The sequence below is a fragment of the Zalophus californianus genome, chromosome 6 (assembly GCF_009762305.2).
Source record: "Zalophus californianus isolate mZalCal1 chromosome 6, mZalCal1.pri.v2, whole genome shotgun sequence".
Classification (NCBI taxonomy): Eukaryota; Metazoa; Chordata; class Mammalia; order Carnivora; family Otariidae; genus Zalophus; species Zalophus californianus.
The window spans coordinates 58,905,349-58,929,437 of NC_045600.1; the positions used below are offsets into that span (position 1 = coordinate 58,905,349).

General features: G+C 34.7%; 1 protein-coding gene across 1 annotated transcript in view; it reads right to left on the reverse strand.

Annotated features, from left to right (window-relative positions):
- TTC6 (tetratricopeptide repeat domain 6) overlaps nt 1-24,089 on the reverse strand; it is a 203,354-nt gene that overhangs the window by 71,572 nt on the left and 107,693 nt on the right. The window contains exons 8-10 of the mRNA XM_035728139.1: nt 18,648-18,752; nt 8,611-8,703; nt 6,418-6,492 (exon numbers count right to left, since the gene is read on the reverse strand). Of these exons, the coding sequence (XP_035584032.1) occupies nt 6,418-6,492; nt 8,611-8,703; nt 18,648-18,752 (273 nt within the window). The remainder of the gene's footprint in view (nt 1-6,417; nt 6,493-8,610; nt 8,704-18,647; nt 18,753-24,089) is intronic.

Sequence of the window (24,089 nt, forward strand, 5' to 3'; positions counted from 1 at the left end):
AAACATGTGCCTGAAAAAAAAGTAGAACATAAGATACTCATACTCCCCACTTGCTGACTAGATATGAATTACACGAAGAGGCCATATGCAGCTCTGTCAAACACTTAGGAAGGAATCACTGACAGAATCTATAATTATAAAGCAGAGCTGCCAGAACAGGCTTGGGGTTCTTTCCCACTTTTACTGAACTATTACTGACACATAACATATGTAAGTTTAAGGTATACAGTGTGATGATATGATACATGTATATATTGTGAAATGATTACTACAATAAGGTTAGTTAACACTTCCACCCCCTCACGTAATTACCATTGTTTTTGTGTGGTGATAGCATTTAAGATCTATTCTCTTAACAACTTTCAAGTATATACAGTATTGTTAGTTATAGTCACCATGCTGTACATTGGAACCCTAGAATTTATGTATCCTATAACTGGAAGTTTGTACCCTCTGACCAACATCTCAGTCCTCTCCTCTCCATTGTAGCCCCACTGTCTACTCTATGTTTCTATAAGTTCTGCTTTTTTGGATTCCTCATATAAATGAGAACAGACAGTATTTCTCTTCCTCTGTCATGTTGCATAATGTCCCAAGGTCCAGCCATGTACTTACAAAAGGTAAAATTTCCTTCTTTTTTATAGTTAATATTCCATTATTTATATATGTGTATATATGTATGTATATGTGTACACACACACACACACACACACACACACACACACACACACTACAAGAAAAGAAAACTGCAGCCCAATATCCCTGATTAATACAAATGGAAAATACTCAAAAAAATACCAGCAAACTGAATTCAACAGCACATTAAAAAGATCATACAACATGATCATGTGGGATTTATCCCTCAGATGCAAAGATGATTCAACATACACAAATCAATAAATGTGATATACCATATTAACAGAATGAAAGATAAAGACCATGTATGATTGTTTCAATAGACATAGATAAAGCATTTGACAAAATTCAACATTCTCTCATGATAAAAACTCTCAATAGATTCGATATAGAAGGAACATACCTCAACATAATAAAGTCCATGTAAAACACACAGCTAATATCATGATCAACAGTAAAAGACTGAAAACTTTCCTGCTAAGATCAGGAACAAGACAAGAATACTCACTCTTGCTCTTAGTACTGGAAGTCTTAGCCAAAGCAATCTGGAAAACAGGCATCCACATTAGAAAGAAAGTAGTAAAATTGTCTCTGACAATTTTATTTGCAGATGACATAATCTTATATAGACAAAACTCCAAAGGCTCCACCAAAAAACTGTTAGAACGAATTAATGAATTCAGTAAACTTGTAGGTTACAAAATCAACATACAAAAGTCAATTGCATTTCTGTACACTAACAATGAATTATCTGAAAAAGAAATAAAGTAATTCCATTTATAATAGCATCAAAAACAGCAAAATTAGTTAGGAATAAATTTATTCAAAGAGGTGAAGCATTTGTATACAGAAAATTAAAATACAATGATGAAAGAAACTGAAGAAGATACAAATAAATGAAAGATATTTCATGCTCATAAATCAGAAAAATTAGTATTTTAAAATGTCCACACTACCGAAGCCATTAATAGATTCAATACAATCCCTACCAAAATTCCAATGTCACTTTTCACAGAAATAGCAAAAATAATCCTAAACTTCATATGGAACCATGAAAGACCCTGAATAGTCAAAGCACTCCTGAGAAAGAAGAACAAAGATGGCGGCTTCACAATTCCAGAATTTGAACTTTATTACAAAACTACAGTAGTCAAAACTGTATGGTACTGGCATAAAAACAAACACATAGACTAATGGAACAGAATCAACAGTCCAGAAATATCCCATGCATGTATGGTCAACTAATATTTGACAAAGAAGCCAAAATACTCAATGAGGAAATGACCATCTCCAATAAATTATGTTGAGAAAACTAGATATTCATATGCAAAAGAATGAAATTTCCTATCTCACACTACTCACAAAAATTAACTCAAAATAAATTAAAGATTTAAATTTTAATTCTTAAAAAATAAAACTACTAGAAGAAAACATAAGGAAAAGCTATTTCATATTGGCCTTAGTAATGCTTTTTTGGCTATGACACTGAAAGTACAAACAATAAAAGCAAAAATAAACAAGTGGGACTACATCAAACTAAAAAGCTTCTGCACAGCAAAATAAACAATCAGCAAAATGAAAAGGCAACCTATAAAATGGGAAAAATATTTGCAAACCATCTATCTGATCAGGGGTTAATATCCAAAATATATAAGGAATTCTTATAACTCAATAGGAAAAAAATCAAAAAATCCAATTAAAAAATGGCCAGAGCAACTGAATAGTGATTTTTTTCCAAAGACATACAAATGGTCAATGGGTTCATAAAAAGATGAACCTGCTCTGCTCTCTGCTCTTGCTCCCTCTTGCTATCTCTGTGTCTGTCTCTCTCTCAAATAAATAAAATTAAAAAAAAAACCCACACAATGAGATATCACCTTAAACCTGTTACAATGGCTATTATAGGGAGGGTTTCCCATCCAAGATGACAACATAGCAAGACCCTGAACTCACTTCCTCCACAGAACGCACCAAATTATACCTTTTTTTTTTAAAGATTTTATTTATTTACTTGACAGTGAGAGAGGGAACATAAGCAGAGGGAGTGGGAGAGGGAGATGCAGGCTTCCCACTGAGCAGGGAGCCTGATATGGGGCTCAATCCCAGGACCCTGGGACAATGACCTGAGCCAAAGGCAGACGCTTAACAACTGAGCCACCCAGGCACCCCCCCAAATTATACCTTTTTACAGAACAATTTCTCCTGAAGAACTGAGGGCCATCTGAACAGCTTCTGAACAATCAAAGATAGAATGACAAAAAAAGAACAGCAAGAGAGATGGAGACATGGTAACAGAGGGAACCTCCACCCCTGATCTTGTAAACAGCAGTGGGGAAGGACAGTACTGGGGAACTGGAAACAGATTCATCTATCCTTGGACACAGAAAAAAAGCCATGGTTTAAAAAAGCAACTAGCATATAAAAGAGACAACACTGGAACTCTGCCAAATGGAGGAGGAGCATTGGGAAGCTCTCCAGTCAGGAGAACAACACAGTTTACATCCATCCACCACCTTAAAAGCCTAGACAGGAGCAGGGTCTGGATACCATAACTGGTGGGTCCAGTCATCACAGTGAGCTTATTACCTCAGTAAGCCCAGAGTCCACAAGTCCACACCAGCCCCTGTGGTGCTGGGGCACAGAAAATAAACCAGGATTTTTGTTTGTTTGTTTTAGTTTTTTTTGATCTTTCATTAATTCTTTTAGTACTTTTTATTTGTCTTGTTTTGCTTTTATTTTTGTCCTTTTTGGGGTTTTTTCTTTTTTCTTCTTTTTTCCTTCTTTTCTCTTTCTCCTTTTTTCTTTCTTATTTTATTATTATTTTCTTCTTTCTGTAAAAAGCCACGGTTTAAAAGAGCAACTGACATATACAGCCACAGATACAGCCAGCCAGCAAAAGCCACCAAGCACACACAGTCAACACAGGGGACACTGTACACAAGACCATTCCTTCAAATTTAGGAGAAGTAGCTGTTCCATCTAGTCCATAGAAACAAAGGCAGAAAGTCAAGCAATATGTGGAGACAGAGGAATATGCTCCAAAAGAAAGAACAAGAAAAAAACTCAGAAAAAAAAATAAATGAAACAGAGATAAGCAATATGCCTGATAAAGAATTTAAAGTAATGATCCTTGAGTACTCACTGGGCTGGACAAAAGAGTGGAAGAACTCAATGAAATATTCAATAAAGAGATAGAAAATATAAAAAAAGAACCAATAGAGTTGAAGAATACAATAATGGAAATAAAAAACATAGTAGAGGGAATCAACAGTAGATTAGAGGATGCAGAAGAATGTATCAGTGATCTGGAAGACAGGGTAATGGAAAGCATTCAAGATGAACAGCAAAAAGAGAAAAGAATTTTTAAAATGAGGATAGATTAAGAGATCTCAAGCAAACAAACATTCACATGATAGGGGTCCCAGAAGAAGAAGAGAGAGAAAGGTGTAGAGAACTTATTTGAAGAAATAATAACTGAAAACTCCCGTAACCTAGGGAGGGAAATAGACATCCAAGTCCAAGAAGCACAGAGAGTTCCAAACAAGATGAACCCAAAGAGGCCCATGCCACAGCCCATAATAATGAAAATGTCAAAGGTTAAAGATAAAAAGAGAATCTTAAAAGCAGCAAGACAGAAACAAAAAGTTACCAACAGGAGAAAACCTATATGGCTATCACCTGATTTTTCAGCAGAAACTTTGCAGGCCTGAAGAAAGTGGCATAATACATTCAAAGTGCTGAAAGGAAAAAACCTATAACCAAGAACACTCTACCCCCACAAAGTTATCATTCAGATTTAAAGGAAAGATGAAGAGTTTCCTAGACAAACGAAAGATAAAGGGCTTTATCACCACTAAACCATCCTTGCGAGAAATGCTAAAGTGACTTCCTTAAGTGGAACAGAAATGGCCAGAATTAGACATAGGAAAATTATGAACAAAAAGATGTAAAATATGGCAACATATGCATAAAATGTGGAGGAGGGAGTAAAAAGGGAAAAGAAAGAAGTTATTTTTCTTTTTCTGTTTTTTGTTTGTTTGTTTGTTTTTCAGAATGTCCTTGAACTTAAATGGCCATCAAATTTGTATAGACTGCTATTTACTTTGGGTGTTATATATGAACCTATAGGTAACCACAAACCCAAAACCTATGACAGATACACAAAAAATAAAGAGGTAGAATGGCTATTATAAAAAAGACAAGAGATATCCAGTGTTGGCAAAGCTATGGGGAAAAGGGAAACTTGTGCACTATTGATGCAAATGTAAATTGGTGCAGCCACTACAGAAAACAGTATGGAGTTTCAAAGAATTAAAAATAGAACTACCCTAGATCTAATCCCACATCTGGGAATATACACAAAGGAAATGAAATCAGGATCTTGAAGAGATATCTTCACTCCCTTATTCCTTACAGCATTAGTCACAATAGCTAAGATATAGAAACAACCTAAGTGCTCATCAATGGATGAATGGGTAAAGAAAATGTCATATATATATATATATATATGTGTATATATATATGGAATATTATTCAGCCATTTAAAAAAAAAGGAAATTCTGCCATTTGCAATAACATGGATGGACTCTGAGGACATCATGCTAAGTAAAATAAATAAGTCAGACGGTGAAAGACAATTACTACATGATCTCACTTGTATGTGGCATCTTAAAAACAACAACAACAACAACAACAACTCATAGATACAGAAAATAGATTGGTGGTTGCCAGAGGCAAGGAGTGGGTGATAGATGAAATGGGTAATAATAGTCAAAAGGTACCAAATTCAATTATAAAATAAGTAAGTCCTGGGGATATAATACACCATAGTGACTATACTTAAAATACTGTATTGTGTATTTGAAACTTGCCAAGAGAGTAGATCTTAAATATTCTCATCACAAGAAAAAAAAATGTGTAATTGTGTGTGGTGATGGATGTTAACTAGACTTATTGTGGTGATCATATTACAATACATACAAATATTGAATCATTATGTTTTACACTTGAAACTAATATAATGCTATATGTCACATATAGGCCAATAAAAAATCTTAAGGATAGTGTGATTGTACAGAGATATAAAGCAGAGGAATCAAAAGGCCAGTAAGAAAAGAGAATCTCAGAAATGACAGGAAGCAGGCTAACATGAAGCAGGTTAAAAGCAAGTTACAAGCAAGTAACAAAGAATCAAGAAAGATTTGTAAGATTTCAGGGAGAAAAAAGCTGGAAGCTAGATGTCAATGCCATGGAGGTAAGAACCAGCTGTTCCAAAAAGCCTATGGATTATTGGTGCAGAGGAAGGTACATTGCATTTAGTAAGAGGGGGTGTGGGTCGAAGTTCTAGCTCTGCCATTTATCACTTTCTGACCTTTGCTTTTTCACACATAAAACAAAGATAATATCTGCTCGCCTTCCTTCTCTCGGAATGTTGTGAAGCTCAAGACCAGACTGGAATAGCATCCATGAAAATGCTTTGAAATTGGGAGCCCAATACAAATATAGGTCAATATTATAACGACTTGACTTATAATATACCAGGTAAAGTCAAACTATGAATATGAGATACTCCCAAGAGCTATTGAAAATCTTAAATTGGCACGACCAACCAATTTTACAGTAGCTACCAAATACACACTTGAATCCAAACTTTTAATCAATTCTGAATGAATCAACTGACTACATTATTTCAGGAAAGCAAACAAAAAAAGCATCAATAGTGATTATTACTAAAAATATAAACATTTCCTTTGAATAATAAAAACTAAAAAATTATCATACCTTTAATTGTGGAGATGATGTGCTGAAACATTTTTGGATATTTTCAAATGATGCAGATTTTCTTAGGAAAATAAACTGAAATAATCAAATAATAAATATGCATTGACTATAGATACTATTTGGTAAAGTAAAATATCATATGACAATTGACTAATGATAGCTGCTTGGGTAAATTAATGAAATGCTTAGGTAAATTTAGTGAAATGCTAATTAAAATACACGTTCTTATTGGATGGATTTACTGAAAATCCATCAATTAATTTAGAAAACTGTCTAATAATAGAAACTATCTTAAATTTTAAAATTCAACTTGATACAACAACCACTTAACAAAGTGTTCTGGCTGGTGCAAGTGGCACAGGTATGTATAAATGTGCCATAAATATCCTGACCATGAATCTCCTTAGCACAGGGGCTGCACAAGTGGGACACGAAGCAGCTACTGTCCTCTGAACAATCACCTCTAATTATAAGCAACCTCAACATTTTACTCCACCGGACCATACAAATACCATCACTTACGACATGAGCTATTATACTGAAAGAGCTGGGAAATACTACTATACTAAATAGTGTAGAAAGTACAGAAAAAATTGACATGTTCCATATCCTCAACCAATATAACGGTGGAAACAGAAAGAAAAGAAGTAACCGTAATCCAAAGCAGCTGTGGCCCTGACTAAAGATGGCACAAATGGATGCAGCGTGAAGAGAACATAGGGTAGGGAGAGGTCAATTCTCAATGAGATGGCACCTGGATGGACTGGTTGGAAGAGGTAACACAGGGCAGGCCTGTGAAAGGTAACATTTCCATAGACTGAGATAGAGCTGAGAATATTCCAGGCCAACGGAACAGCCTAAACAAGCCCAGAGAAACGTCAAAATGAAGGGGGTTTTAGTTCCCAAGGACCTGGGTGCAGGTGGAGTACAGGGTATGTGGGGGTGACACAAAAGCAGAAGTACAATGGGAGATAAGATAGAAAGTATAGTTGAGGCCAGGTTATGAGGCTCAATGAAGTACTTTGACTTTATTTGGTAGGTGGAGTTACTCACCAGTTTGAGACATGAGTGATATAATTATGCCTGTGTTTTAAGAATATAGCAGAAGGCAGTAGGAGGATGTATTGGAAGAAGCAGCTACTAAAAATGGAATATGTGACAGGTAGGTGTAAGTAGTGCTACTACAATAGTCCAGAAAGTATAAATGGCATTCCAAACTAGAAAGGGACATTTATTGGTTCAGTTATTTTTTATGTGATGCCTGCTACTCTAGGTGATACAGATAAAACAGTGATGAAGAATGCTGTGACCCCAGGCTGGTGAGGAATAAAAAGATCAAACACACATAAGGACAAATATTTAGTAAGTGCTATAAGGAAAAGAGAAAAAAAAGAGATCTGTATTAATTAGAAACATTATCCCCTCCCCCCCCCCAAAAAAGTATTAAACTGTATGGGGGATAAAGGGGGAAGCATAGACATATCTTTAACCTAGTTAACTGACGAGAATAGGATGTGATTTGTCCCACTGCCCTAAGACTTTGTACTATGTGCCATTCAGCATCCCAAGATACCATCAAGGGGAGCAGAGGCCTGAAGGCACTAATGGGAGAAAAATAAAACTGTTTCTTGTTTGTCCCCCATAAAGTTCAGGACATCTATTAAACCAGTTATGTATACTTCCAACTTTTCTTCTTCTCTCAACTTCTCTCAATCACTATCTCTTTTCTCTCCAACTATGTTTATTATTTAATTAGCTTACTTGGATACACTACAATGATAACAAAGTCATGAGCATGAGTCTAATCACTGTTTAGAGAATTTAGTTTTACTGTTTCATGGCCATAACCAATCCCCCCATTTGGTCCAAACATTCACAAACATGTTTCTTTAATCATTTAAGACCTAGGCAAGAAGTGATAAATGAGTGCAAGACCAGAAATTTTCAAAATTTTAGGAAAATCAGATATTTTGCTATTAATTAGTAATAACATCTTCTAAGTGTCACAAAGGCAACATATTTGAAAAAGAGGAAATGTGTCCTCAGCAAAGACACCAGAAGTGAATGTTCTGAGGCATTTCCCTGATTGAAGAAGCACCAAGAAACAATTTCCAGAACTACTAGAAATAATATATCTGAGCTATAGACAGATAAAGCAACGAACCCACAATTTAGAATAAAAATTGTACATACCCTAGTACTTCTGCTATGCTGATTTAAAATAATGACACTTTCCTTGCTTTCAGCTGAAAATCTCTCAGTTAAAATTTTGCTTGCTTGAATACTCTGTAATAAGAAGATAACAGTTTTAAATTATACTTTAAAAAGCTTATGATCACTGTTAGTTCATAGTACACATTATTACCAAAAGAAAAATGAATAGAAAAGTAGAAGTATAGACAACATTTACCAGACACATCGAAAGTCCAGGGATAGCCTTAGTATTTGGCCCAAGCCCATAATTTGGCTTCCGTGTTGGCCGTCAGCCAAATAGATACTTCTACATTTTTTTGGCATCACTAATCTTAGAAGCAATCAATGATACTGTGATCTCATAGTTAGCATTGAATCGATTTAGTATACAAATATCAGAATTATGAATAAGACTTATTTGGATTTATTGTCAATATAGGACTATTCACCGTCAAACACAGGTAAGCACTCTAAATTTTTATTGGAATGAAATTCTCTTTAAATGCCTTATAATTCAAACTCCATCAATTAAGTTATATATGTGTATTTGTTGTTGTAAGGGTGAACTGCTGCAATCATTACAATTATTATTAAATGTGTTATTCATCTATCTTATAACCAGTGATTTGGATATAGAGAAACAACTAGAAGATCTAAGTTTGACATCCTGGTGTATTTATGATGAATTAAATCATGCTGCTACTTTGCTTAAATGTTTAGGTCTCAAACAACTAACATTTCAAATTCAAAAAATATTTGTTCAATAGAAAATTAGCTTTTAAAAATACCATGAAATTATCACTGAAAATGGAACAGATATGGAAAAGGCTATGGGTAATTTAGGAATCACCAGCATTGCTTTTTATTCATCTTCTATTGTATTTTTATAATGCAGCTATAGCACAGTGTAAATTAAGAGAATTACTAAACATAGCAGAAGGATAATTGGTCACTGTTGTTCTTCAAAGATAAACTATGTGATACACAAGAGACTATGGAACTATTTTGTCATATGTTTACATAAAATATTCAAATATGACGGAATGGCAGCTATTGTATATATAAGGAAATGCTTTTAACAATAACAAGGACAAAAGCCTTACTACTGTATTTTACAGATATCAAAACAGCGAAACTTGCTAATTATCAATGGTTGCTTTTTTTTTCTTTTATTTTCTTTTTCCTTTAGAGAGAGAGAGATGCGGAGAGGCAGAGAGAGAGGGAGAGAGAATCTCAAGCAGGCTTCATGCCCAGGGCAGAGCCCAACATGGGTCTCAATCTCACAACCCTGAGATCATGACCTGAGCTGAAATCAAGAGTCAAATGCTTAACTGACTGAGCCACCCAGGTGCCCCAATGGTTGCTTTTTTAAAAGAGAACATGGTTCATATGGAACCTTATCTTGGAAACTGCCAAGATATTGACCAAACTAATGTGTCTTGAGAGAGCAACCATTGCTTATATGATATCTGATGTAAAAATCCTCCTGCTCTACTCCAGAGATATTGCTAAAACTGGTATGCACCCAATAAGCTGGGATGCAGATAGAAATGGAACCAGTTTTGCTACTTTAAAAGTCAATTATGACTCTGCTTCTAATTATGGCAGGCTAGGTAATTCTACTGAGGAAAACTAAGAAAGCTACTTATAATACAAAAACTGCAATCTTCAAAGCATCAAAAAGCCAACATGATGATGAAGAGATACTGAGCCAAAATCTAAGAAAAGGCAAGAACCTAGACAAGTAAGCCCAGTATTCAAGAAGCTTTTGTTCTCACGATATTTGCCAAAGCAGCTGCAAGTCTGAGCTGCAGACTGACAACTTCTTGGGGCAAGGGTGATAGATTTAAAGCCCAAAACTTACCTGTGGCATGGAGACTGATTTATTTATATATATTTATATATATGTCATATACTGTATAATATTATACATATACAAAATATGCAAGTATCCAAGGCTACAAGGATGCTACACCAACAGATTAAGAGTGAATAGATGTAGGGGTGCCTGGCTGGCTTAGTCAATAGACCATGTGATTCTTGATCTCAAGAGATCAAGTCCTGAGTTCAAGTCCCATGTTGGGTGTGGAGCCTGCTTTAAAAAAAAATTTTTTTTTAAACCTCTTTAAAAAAGAAAAAAAGAGGGAGGGGGAGTAAATCAGCCTTTGTGTAGACTGGGTTCCATCACAAGGGTGGTCAAAGAAACTCAAGCCTCAACCTTAGACTAAGACTGTTTCTGAGTACTAAAAAATTTGACAAAAAAATTTCTCTGGAGAAAGAAACTGTCATTCTTGGTCTCAAAGGTTTCCTAAAAATAATGTTTTAAATACAATAGTAAACATTTAAAGACAGACAGGTACATAAAAAAATAAAACACCGGGCGCCTGGGTGGCTCAGTTGGTTGGGCAACTGCCTTCTGCTCAGGTCATGATCCTGGAGTCCTGGGATCAAGTCCCGCATCGGGCTCCCCGCTCGGCGGGTAGTCTGCTTCTCCCTCTGACCCTCTTCCCTCTTGTGCCCTCTGTCTCTCATTCTCTCTCTCTCTCACATAAATAAATAAAATCTTTAAAAAAAAAAGAAAGAAAACACCAAAACAAAATAGATTTGGAGAAAAAAAATAAATATTCTAAAAAGAAAAATACAAAAGCAAATTTAAAAATACAATAAACAAGTTTAACAGTATCTTAGACACAACTGAAGAAAGAATTTATAAACTTGAACTATAAGACAGATCAGAAGGGAAATTATCCAGAATCCAGCATCAAGAGAAAAAAGGTAGCTAATACCTTATGATTAAAGTCCCAGAAAATGAAAGAGAGAATGAACAGAGGCAACATTTGAAGAGATAATGATTAAAAATTCTCCATAGTTGATGAAAGACATCCAATCACATATTCAAAAATCCCAATGATTCCACAGCATAAATTTTTAAAAAATCTGCAGCTAGCCACATCATAATGAAAATAGGGAAGAAAAGAGAAAAACTTAAAAGTAGCCAGTTTGGGAGGAAGCAAGGAATCTGTTATCCTCAAAAAAATTCACATTTAAGACTTACTTCCCAATAGCAACAGTGGATGCTGGAGAATATTAGAACATCATTAGTGTGCTAAAAGAAAACACCTGCAATATACATCATACCCAGGTATAATCTCTCTCAAGAATGAGCTAATATAAAGACATTTGAAACAGAAAAACCAATATTTTCACTAATTGCAGACTTCCTACTTCCCCTAAGGCAAATTCTAAAGCTATATTTCCGGCAAAGGGTAAAATGATTCCAGACAAAGTTCTGAGATGCTAGGGGGAAAAAAAAGAAAAGAAAAAAAGAGAAGGATAAACATATGGGTAAAATATAAGAAATATTGTATAAAATGATAATAATGTTTTGGGGGTTTTAAAAGATAAAGATCTAAGAATATAACAAAGTAAAAACATATTAAGTCAAAAGGGGTAAATGGAATTGAAAGGTTTTAAGGTCATTGTATTTTCCTAGAAGAGTATAAAGTTACTGATTAGCACAAGATTTTGATAAGTTAAAGATGTCTATCCTGAGAAACCACCATAAGAATAAGAAATAGTATATATACTTCCAAAATAGGGTTAATAAAACACAATTTATCAAAATAGTTGAAAAAGTAAAAAAAACAGAATATATTATATCTAGATCACTGAATTTTTTTTAAAAAGGAACAACAAAAAAGATAAATTTAAGAAAAGGAATAAAAGAAGAAAATGAAACAAACAAAGGCAGAGCCAATAAAAAACATAAATTATACGTCAGGATAAAACAAAAAATATGAGTTATCACAATATATATAAACAGCTAAATTTACCTTTAAAACATAGGGCATACAGACCTTTGTATCTACATACTATTTCCCATTCAAAGGAACCTTTGAACAAAGGATTCTTTGAACAAAGGTCTGATTCCAGTTAGGATGCATGAAAAGTGTCCTGGGCCATCTTTTTATGCCAGAAGTCCTTTTGGATCCTTTTTCTTCTAGTCATTGGGTATGAACAACCACCAGCACTGACTGACTTTTGGACCATCTTTCTAATGGGTTACTCTATCATCACCAGTTGTAACCAGTCCTGGTTAGAAACCAATCTGAGTCTTACTACAGTTCTTACTTCTGTTCAGAAACTTCTGCCTACTTTCAATTCCCTATACTCACATTTTCTAAATACAAAGAGAGAAAAATACATGCCCTACTTATAAACATAGAATTTGGAAAATATTGTACTCACTACAGTATATTGATTACTCAATTACATATTACTCATATTACCCCCCAGCTGGGTCAATTCAGTTAGAAGCAGATGCTACCAGTGGAGGCAACAAAGAGAGGGAGCAGTAGGAAAACTTCAGACCATGATGCAGCTGACACCTGCGAAAGGTGAAGAGAGGAAGGAGCGAGTAGGAAGAGCTTCAGATCACAGAGTAGTTCTGAGATTCAGCCAGGCAGATGGAAAGTTCCTGAGCCAAAGCTGCCTGTTGAAACAATCCCACAGCAAGCAGGTATGGGTCCCCTCTAGCAAACCTGTTGTGTTCAGTCATTGGCTAGAAGCTGCCCAGAGGAAAAATGGCCTTAGAGTGAATGCCATGATAGATCTACAGGACAACAGCTGGAGGCTGGCAGTCAAGCTTATGTCAACAGATTCCCTTGAAGGAGATGTGAGTATCACATTTTCATGGATACCATGACTACTTATGCAAATTAATATTCACCAATCTTACACTAAGGCAATCCTTAAGTATACTTTATGTTATGAACCTTCTTCTTTTAGCTCATTACATATTTCCCCCCAAAAAATATTATCTTCTTAAGTAAATGAAAAGTTTAGATTACACTTAAGAAAAGGAAATGCAAATATACACAACAATCTTTCAAGATTTAAATTACACATATACTTTGACCAGGAATTCCAAATAGAAAAATACACATCTGTATACAAAGATATATGTGCAAGTGTGGTTTGTGGGAAGGTTTGTCTTTGTTTCGTTTTTTGTTTTTTATGATGCAGCCTCAGCTGAGATCCTGACTAAAACCACATGAGAGATCTTGAGCCAGAACCTCCCCGTTAGGCCAGAAACTGTGGATTCCAGATCCTCAGAAACTGTGTGAGATAATAATAGTTTGTTTTAAACTGCTAAATTTGGGGATAATTTGATCTGCAGCAATAAATATAATATACCCTTCTAAACTGGGTTAGTGACTTTTAGCACCAGGAAGAGGTAAGGAATAGGGTAACAGAACAAATGGGGAGAAGGGGACTTTTTTTGATTGGGGACATAATTAGTACCTCTCTGGGTTCATAGGAGGGTCAAATGAAATAATACAAGTGAAGTGCCTGGCAGTGTCTGGCTCATAGTAAATATTCAATAAATGAGAATCAACAGAAGTATGTTTTAAGCAAAAAACTCAAGATGCAGAATAATATAGATTACATGATTCCACACATGTAAAAAAAAAATAAAAACACTTGCATTACATAAATGAAAAACATGTCTGAAAGGATACATACAATACATTTAATATTAGTAAACTTCAGAGAGAAGAGAACTGGGAAAGGATAGCTTTCAAGGTGGGGAGTGCTCTTTATGCCATACATGGCTGTATCATTTGAATTTTTTCTACACTAAAGTATTCATATACTACTCATGCAAGTTCTTAAGTAATTTATTTTGCCTTGTTACTCAAAACAGCAAAAACAATAATATTGCTAAAGAAAATAATGGTGGTTTAACAAAAGACAGAATAGAAAGAAAATTTTTAAAAGATAGAAAGCACAAAATAATAATAATAATAATACCAAATAAATGATATGCTACATATATGGTTCATCTGAAAGAAAACAAAAACAAAGAAAAACAACAGAGGATTAAAATGATAATATTCTTGAACACAGACAGAAAAGAATACAGGGCTAGCCCTATTACAGTAGAATTCCAGCATTAAAAAAGCTAAAGTAGGTCATTTAAAATTGATAAGAGAAAGAATTCATAATAAAGGTAAAACATTGCTAAATTCATAATAAAGATAAAACAGCTTCTAATCACCTAAAGTAAAAACTACTGGTAACACATGGAGAAATAAGTAAAACACAACCACTGAAAAATCCCCAACAGTGTTTTTTATTCTTATTTTTTTAAGTTTATTTATTTATTTTCTTTTTTAGTAATCTCTACATCCAACATGGAGCTTGAACCCACAACCTGGAAATCAAGAGTCACATGCTCTTCCAATTGAGCCAGCCAGGCATCTCCCCACAACACATACACACAGTGTTTTATAGATCAAATGAAAGAAATATGCCACAGAAGAATGGAATTATATGACAATATAACAGCTATATCTATTGTTAATTGAGCACTTATTATTCATTAGGCAATACGCTATATAGTCTCTCACTAAATTCTCAGAACACCTATTTTACATTAAAAAAAACCTGAGGCTTCAAGAAACTAAGATACTAGTAAAGATTATCCAGAAAGTAAGTGGGATTCAAATCCAAGATGGAATGGAAAGTCTATGCTCTGCTTAGTGCTGCCACAATGTAAAAATGGTTACAACTTAGAATACCATTGAATTAATAGACAATATTGGAACATATAGAAAACTGTAAAGCAAATACCAATAGTACTTGGATGGGAAACTGGTATTCTAAAGACTATATTTTCTTATGTTAATAAGGATAAAGAAAAGAATTAAAACAAAATAATGCCAAGTCAAAACAGTGTTTAAAAACACTTTCCCACATAAATCATGTCTCATAAAGATAATGAAAATGAATAATTAATAGAAATTATTTAGAAAATAAATGAACACACTATAAACAAAAATTTATGAAATAAGATCAAACTCTTACATAGAAGAAAATTCATGAAGTACTTATATTACTTAAAAAGAAGAAAAATAAAGAAATTCATTAAATTGTAAATCAATGCAAGAAATTAGAAAAATGCCCAATAGAAATGTCAACCGTCTATAGAAAGCAGGAAGCCAACAACCAAAAAATTTACAAAAAGAGAAGTAACAAAAATTCAGAGGGGCAAAAATGAATTAATCCAGAAGTTTTTTTTGGTCAAAGATGCTAGGTTGAACTTATTTGTTTTTCTGGCTGACAGGCCATGATTTCTAATAGCTAGGGGATCCTACATTATAAATCTTGCTAAAAATAATTAAATATGGTTTTATACTGGGGTGAGCATAGTAATTTGACAATTAGAGACTAAAGCATTTGTAACTGAAAACAAGAGAAGACAAAAAAATTAAACTCATTTCTAAAAATTATTTTTGGGGAAGAAAAAATTCTCAAAAATATGATTAGAAATAGGAAAGAAAATGATGCAAAATTAGAAATGGAGATGAAGACTAGAGAGACTACAAACACTGCATAAAATTTATACATTTCAATCAAATAGGTGGCTTTCTATAAGAATACACATTAACAATTGACTCAAGAAAAAATACTTAACATTGAACAACCCAAGAAAAAGGAACCCTCGTGCACTGTTGGTGGGAATGCAAACTGAGGCAGCCATTATGGAAAACAAGTGTGGATAAAAAAATTGAAAATAGAGGGGTGCCTCACTGGTTCAGTCAGTATAGCAAGTAATTCTTGATCTGAGGATGATGAGTTTGAGGCCCACAGTGGGCATAGGGACTATTTTTTAAAAAATTAAAAATAGAATACCATATGATCCAGTAATTGCACTACTGGGTATTTACTCAAAGAATGTGAAACACTAATTCAAAAAGATATATGCTCCTCTATGTTTATTGCAGCATTATCCACAATAGCCAGTTTATAGAAACAGCCCGTGTCCATCGATATATGAATGGATAAAGAAGAGGTGAGATGTGTATGTGTACACACACACACACACACACACACACACACACACACACACACACAATGGAATATTACTCAGCCATGAAAAAGAATGAAAGCGTGGCCATTTGCAACAATGTGGCTGGAGCTAGAGAGTATTATGCTAAGTGACATAAGTCAGTCAGAGAAATACCATATGATTTCACTCATATGTGGAATTTAAGAAACAAAATGAACAAAGGAAAAAAAAGGGAGAGACAAACCAAGAAACAGACTCTTAACTATAGAGAACAAACTGATGGTTACTGGGGACCGGGTGGGGGGGTGGGGGGATGTGTGAAACAGGTGACAGGGGTTAAAGAGCACACTTATCATGATGAGCACTGAGTAATTTATAGAATCGTTAAGTCACTATATGGTACACTTGAAACCAATATAACACTGTATGTTAACTATACTGGAATTAAAATAAAAAATAAATTAAAACAAATAAAAAACACTGAACAGCCAATCTTTTTTTTCAATGAGTTAAGCATAAATTTGTTCCGATATTCTTCTACATATTTTTGCAAACATTTACATCTTAATGAAGGAAGATATGCTCGAAAGCATATTATACTCAGTGTAGTTTCAAAGAGCTAAGCACAGGACTCTTTTTTTAAAGTTTTTGTTTAAATTCCAGTTAGTTAACATACAGTGTAATATTATAGAAAAGAAAACATTTTAATTGTCAAACAATTACCTTCCCAAAAGGTTCAAATGTTTCCACTGAGTTCTTCTGAATTTTCTAGATTATTTTTATGTTATATTAATTTCAGGGTATTTAAAAAAAATGAAATGTTACCCAATTAACTTTATGAAGCAAGAATAAACCTAATAGGAGAGTTCAACAAAGGAAAAAAAGATACTACATACATATTTCACCATGAATATATATTAAAAATAAAATATTGCCTAACAGAATTCAACATAATATTTAAGCATAATACACCATGACCAAGTAATCTAAAAAATGTAAAGATGTTTCAACATTAACATTCAGAATCGGTCAAATATGAATGTGATTCCATCCCTACCTTGGTTGCAAGGAAAGTAAAAGGTAAATTGATTATTCCATTTCAAGCAACAGCATATATGGACAGAAATTTTTAATTTAATTTTACCTCTGACTCAATAACACTATTACCCTTCTTATGTTCTCCCTATGATTTCTTCAACGTTTTGTTTTATTGTTTTCCTTTTTTATTTTTTTTTTAAGATTTTATTTATTTATCTGACAGAGAGAGACACAGCGAAAGAGGGAACACAAGCAGGGGGAGTGGGAGAGGGAGAAGCAGGCTTCCCGCTGAGCAGGGAGCCCGATGCGGGGCTCGATCCCAGGACCCCGGGTTCATGACCTGAGCCGAAGGCAGACACCTAACGACTGAGCCACCCAGGTGCCTCTGTTTTATTGTTTTCTGGTATGAGTTTTAGTAAGCTGCCTAAAATCCTGTGCAAATAAAATAATCCTAAGTACCATTAAAAAATTATGCACAATAATGTTCATCACAGAATTGTTTTAAGAGGAAAAAAATTAAAAGGAAGAAAGGGGGGAAAAGAGAAAAGGAGGAGGAAGAAAAATTTTTAACAATGAAAGAAAATGGACCAAAAAAGTGGACAGTAATTGTCTGCAGAAGAATAATAAGTGAACTTGGTTTTCTTCTCTTGACTTTTCTAAGTTTTAAAATAATCAATATAACATAAAATGAGAGCAAACACTCTTTAAGGGAAGAAGAAAAAAGAGCAATAACTGTATTCGGTGATGTTAAGCTTTTTTTACATTAAACTAACTAAAAGTTCACTTCATTTTTTTAAAAAAATAAGGCAGGCGCTTAACAACTAAGTCACCCAGACGCCCCTAAAAGTTCACTTTAAAAGCAAATGAAAATGACATGAAGATCTTCTAAACAACCTGAGTAGTTCTATATCTTGAAACTTCAGTCAAATGAACTATTTTTTCAAAAAGAAAACAGAATAATCTTGACTGGCTAAAGTAATATGGATTAAGTGCAATGCTATAGTACCATCCAGTCATTCTCAATTATGGCAATGGTTGTCTGGCAATTTACACAGCAACTGTCCAGTACAATTTAATGTCATAATCAATTATACAATTTAATTATTAAACAACAACAACAGAGAAAAGTCATTCTGTGTGTTACCTCATATTTTGGATATAGCGTTTCCTTCATAACAGATACTGGAACAGAGAATTTGGGTGGAGTTAGATTCCAAAACAACTTCGTACATCCTGGATAAGCAGACACCTTTGAAAATAAAAAGCTATTAGAAACTAACAAATGATCTCTAGTGTAAAAACCCCAACTCCCATCAAAAGTGTTTCTAGTGGCCTAGATAGGGAGTTAATTGGTACCACAGCCCCTGAAAGTCTGGGAAAGACAACTTTTCATACCCATCAAATTAGCAGAAATGTAAAGTTGGCAATTCTAACTGATGCTGAGAATGTGGGGAAACTACTAGAACCACACTGGAGGCAAACTGGCCATTTCTAGGAAAAGAAAAAATGTACATGCCTTATGACCCAGGAATTTCAATTCCAGCTATATATTTTAAGAAAATTCTTACACATTTCATGAAGAGATATGTACAAGGATGTTCATACAGCATATGAAATAGCAAAAAACAAAGCCCAATCCAAATGTCCATTAATAGAAAAACAGATGAATAAAATATGGCATAGTCATATAACTAATACTATAAGGTTATTCAAGCCCAAAAATTATAAACCACAGATGGATCTTAGAAGCATACTATTGACAGTATAATAAGTAAATTTTAGAAAGATGCATACAAAATAGTGCCCCATATATAAATGTCTCTAGAACATGCAGAACTATAGTATTTATTGTTTAGTGTCACAAATACATCTATTAAAGTATAAAATCATGGACTAGAAAGACTGCAACTGTAACAGTAACTGCCCTTGAATGAGAAGGAAGGGAAATGGAATTAGAAAAAAGTACAAAAGGACTTCTTATTTTTTAAATTTCTTTTACTTTAAAAAATCTGGAACAAGTATGACAAAAAAATTAGCATCAATTCTTGATAAAGTGTCCCCAGGTGTATGTTAGTTTGGTTTCTATAACTGTTTGTTTTTTCAAAATAAAACTTAATCAGGCATAGGTGACTTTTTAGGGAGGTGAAATTATTCTATATGATACTGGAATTGTGGCTATATAACATTATGTGTTTGTCAAAAGCTACTGAACTTTAGAGCACAAAGAGTGAATTTTTGTGTATGTAAATTTTAAAAAATCATTTAGGAAATCAAGAGGAATCCCAGTATGGAATGCAGAATATAACAAAACAACCTAACTGTATTATAAAATATGAAACCACCTCACTGAAGTGGGCGGGGGGGGGGAGGAGTTGCTGACCTTAGCAGCCTTGGAAACGAGTATAGTCTACAAAAGTAAAGGCAAAAGAAATGGTACATAACACTGTACTTTAGTTGGTGAAGTTGTATACCACAGAAATATGGGTTAATAATTCTGATACTTCTACACTGGAATTGAACAGTTAAGTAAATGGATGGAAGACGGTAGAAGCCAGGGTTATCGCTGTTTGATTGGGAGTTTAAAGAAAAGCAAGAGAGGAGGTTAGAAGGATCATGTGGTAATGGATTAGAGTTGAAGACATCATTATGAACTCATGTTTAGCTTAATTTAAACATAGATGATCACATATAGAAATATTTACAGGAGTTAGTATACCATACATATTTCCTTGCTGTGTCAGTTGATAAGGCCTGGAAGCAACAATGCCCAGGCACACCTAATGCCTAGATCTTGGTTTCTAATCACATTCTCCAATAAAGGCAACTAGGGTTTCTTATATAAATGGCTGATTCTATGGACTGGGGCAGGAAATATACAAGATGAGCCTGTTTTTAAAAAAAGATCCCACAGTAATGGGTTATGTAGAAGGGACATAGGAGACAACCGAAGGAACTTTTAATAACCAAAGCTCAAAATATATTAACAAAATAATAATAAAGTATTATTGGAGTATAACTCAAAGTACAACATAAATATCCACGAGTCATACTGATATAAATAATTGAATGAATAAATAAATAAGAATAGACAAATTTGCACAAATACAGATTAATTTTTTTGTTATACTCTGTTCTTAAGAAGGTAGAGCACAACTCCACATTCCAAAGACTACAGTATGGAAACGGGGAAAAAGGGAAACTACACAATGAAGAAACTTGGCAAATACTACCTGAGATGATTAAGGTTCACATCAACAGTGATAACAATGTTGATAATATGTACCTTTGATATGATGTGATTAAAATGGCACTTTACCTCAGTTGTCTTAATTCCAAAATCACATCAGGCAAATCCCAATTGGAGGACATTCTACAAAATATCTGACCACTACCCCCTCAAAGTCTCAGAAATTGTCACAGCCAGGAGAAACCTAAGGCAACTAAATATGACAACTAAATATAATGTGGTATCCTGGATGGGATCCTGGAAAAGAAAATGGACATTATATAAAAACTAAAGAAATGTGAATGAAGTATGGACCTTAGTTAATGATACTGTATAAATATTGGGTCATGGTACTGTAGGCTGTATTAATCTCCTAAGGCTGCCATAACAAATTACCACTGGGTGGTTTAAACTAACAGAAATGTATTCTCTCACTGCTCTGGAGACTAGAAGTCCAAAAGCAAGTTGTAGGAAGGTCCATGCTCCTTTGAAGTTTCTAGGGAAGAATCCTTCCTTGCTTCTTTCTAGCTTCAAGTGGTTGTCATCAGTCCTTGGCATTTCTTAGCTTGCAGCTGCATCATTCCAATCTCTGCCTCTGCTGTCACATGGTCTTCCTCCCTGTGTGTTCGAGCGGCATTTTCCTCTTATAAGGACCCTGTCCTATTGGATTTAGGGCCCACTCTAAATCCAGGATTCATCCCAAGACCCTGAATTATATCTGCAAAGACCCTGTTTCCAAATAAGGTAACATTCACAGGTACTGTGGGTTAGGACTTGAACATATCTCTTTGGGGCCACTATTCAATCCAATATTGTCATATTAATAACAGGGGAAACAGGATATATAATATATGGGAAACCTCTATACTACCTTTGTAACTTGTCTGTACTCTAAAACAATTCTACAAAATAAAGTTCATTATCAATAAATAATAATAAAGCAAACAATAAAAGACAAAATTATTTTTAAAAATAGTCGGAGGCATTCGGGTGACTGGATGGCTCAGTCGGTTGAGCGTCCAACTCTTGATTATGGCTCAGGTGGTGATCTTAGGGTCTTGGGATTGAGCCCCATGTTGGACTGTGCACTCGGTGGGGATTCTGCTGGAGATTCTCTCCCTCTACCCACTCCCCTTCCCCTGAACATGCATGCATGCGCCCTCTTTCTCTCTCAAATGAATGGATAAATCTTTAAAAAAAATAGTTGGAGGCATAAAAATTAATCAGGCATTCATGACAAAATCTTCAAGAAAATGTGGTAAGATTCTAAAAATAATGGCTGCTTGAAAGCATGGTATTATAATATTTCCATTGACTTTTAATAACACTTACTTGGACTATTCATTTTCCCCAAAAGATTTTTCACCAGAAAAATGACCTCAAATAATTTTAAAGCATCAATTTGCAAGCATTACTATAGCATTAACTATGAAGCCTTAAGAGTGAAATCTCCTGGAGTATGGATGTTACACACTTTTTAGAGTAATATACAAAGACCTAAACACAGTAAATAAAGATCCACAATTATAAGGTGACATTGAGTCTTGACCACTTTTATGTCTAGTCAGGTATATTTCAACCATTCTATACACTTGATCACATTTCCTAAGTACCAAGAGAGTATTTAGAGAAAAGCAGATTTTGTAGTTGCCAGGTTAATTTGTCCACCATATGAATTCAAAATTAAGTTTCCATCTCACTTGCCCTCTGTTTTGCTGGGCACACTGTATCACTTTATGCTGTATAGACCTAGAGCCAGGAAGTCATTGCTAAAAGATGAATAAAATTTTCCAAAATCAGCTGACAACTCTTCTTCCAAAGATCACCTAGAAATTAAGAAAATTTCAGACTTTCAAATGATAGGACACATACAATACAGTAATTCCTTCCATGTAGTAGATAGATGTCCAGCAGCGTAAGCCTCCAGAATAAAATGATTTCCCTAGAAGTAAGCAAGATACAACCCTCCAAGTGGGAAGAGAGGAAAATGTATCACTAAGCAAGCAGAAACTATGCTATTAAGGAAAAGCACAGGTGCACCTTCAGGAGAGAATTTATCAAATTAAACTAGTGAAGAAACACTCATTGTGGTAAATTGATTTCCCCTGCAATTCTCAGAACTTTCTAAGAACAAGGAAAAACGGTTAGAAATGACAGGGTTGGTAGCTGTTGGTACTTAACAGGAGAATCGAGATTGCACAGCAAACTGAATTACTATGAAGCAACAAGCTTGACTCAGTATAATAGCACCTGCACAACCCCTATGGTTACTATGTAATATTACAAGCCAATACAAAAACTCACGTTCACATTGAAGAGCCAAAATCAGAATATTCTGTTCAATAAGGGAGAGAGACATGCAAATTAGTTCCTAGGGGTAAATTAAGCTTCATATAAGTGAAACATAAGGATGAATGAGACTTTTCAAAATGTGGTCTGAGACTCTAAAGAGCTCAAGATCTTTACAAAGGGCTTTTCAAGACCTTTGCAATACCTTTCCACAATTGAAAACTATTCACTCAATAATATTTAGAGGCTATTTGCCTTTCCTCTGTGTTGAAATTTGCACTGATGGTTAAAAAACAAAAAAATTGAACAAAACTGATGGCACCTTAGCATGAATCAAGGCAGCTGCTCCTTAAAAGTGCCCACCAGAAAGCAGGAAAAATTGTTAATTTTATTACATCTCAACTTTTAAGCACACATCTTTTTTTAAGTACACATCAATGCGACTAAATGAGAAGTACACATAAAGTGTTCCTGTGGCCACAGTGAAGTAGGATGGTGGTTTTGAGGAAAAACACATGTGCTACTGTTAGAGTTGTGAACTGAACTAGCCACCATTTTCATTTGAGAGGACAAACATCAAACTGTTCATTCAGATGAGTATATGGCAAGCATTATCTTGAAAATGAATGAAGCAATCCTGTCATTTCGAATAAAACCCTTCAGAGTATTTGTGCCAATGAAAAAATTTAAGCTGTTAGCAAAAATGAGAAATTTGGAAAATGTGTGACTCTCACCATGAGTCTGTCAGGTTCCCAGTGTGTAGGAGTGCGGAGAACACCAACTCCATGTTTGGCTCTCCATCTTGTTCATGCCCACGCAAGGACCTCCCTCAGTACCACATGTTCCAGGCCTCATGGAGGTTAATGTATACTCTGACGGGAATGTGGGAAGGCTCACCCTGATCTTCCGTAAAGCGGTGCATGAAAGGCCCCACTTTAGGTAACCAGTAGAGATGACTGGTGCACAGATGGCGTCACTTTAGAGAACTACTCTTTGACCTTATCACCATGCCCCTCGCTCTGTAAAAGGTAAGGGTTAAGGTCCAGATTGGACGGAGAGCAGCCGCATAGT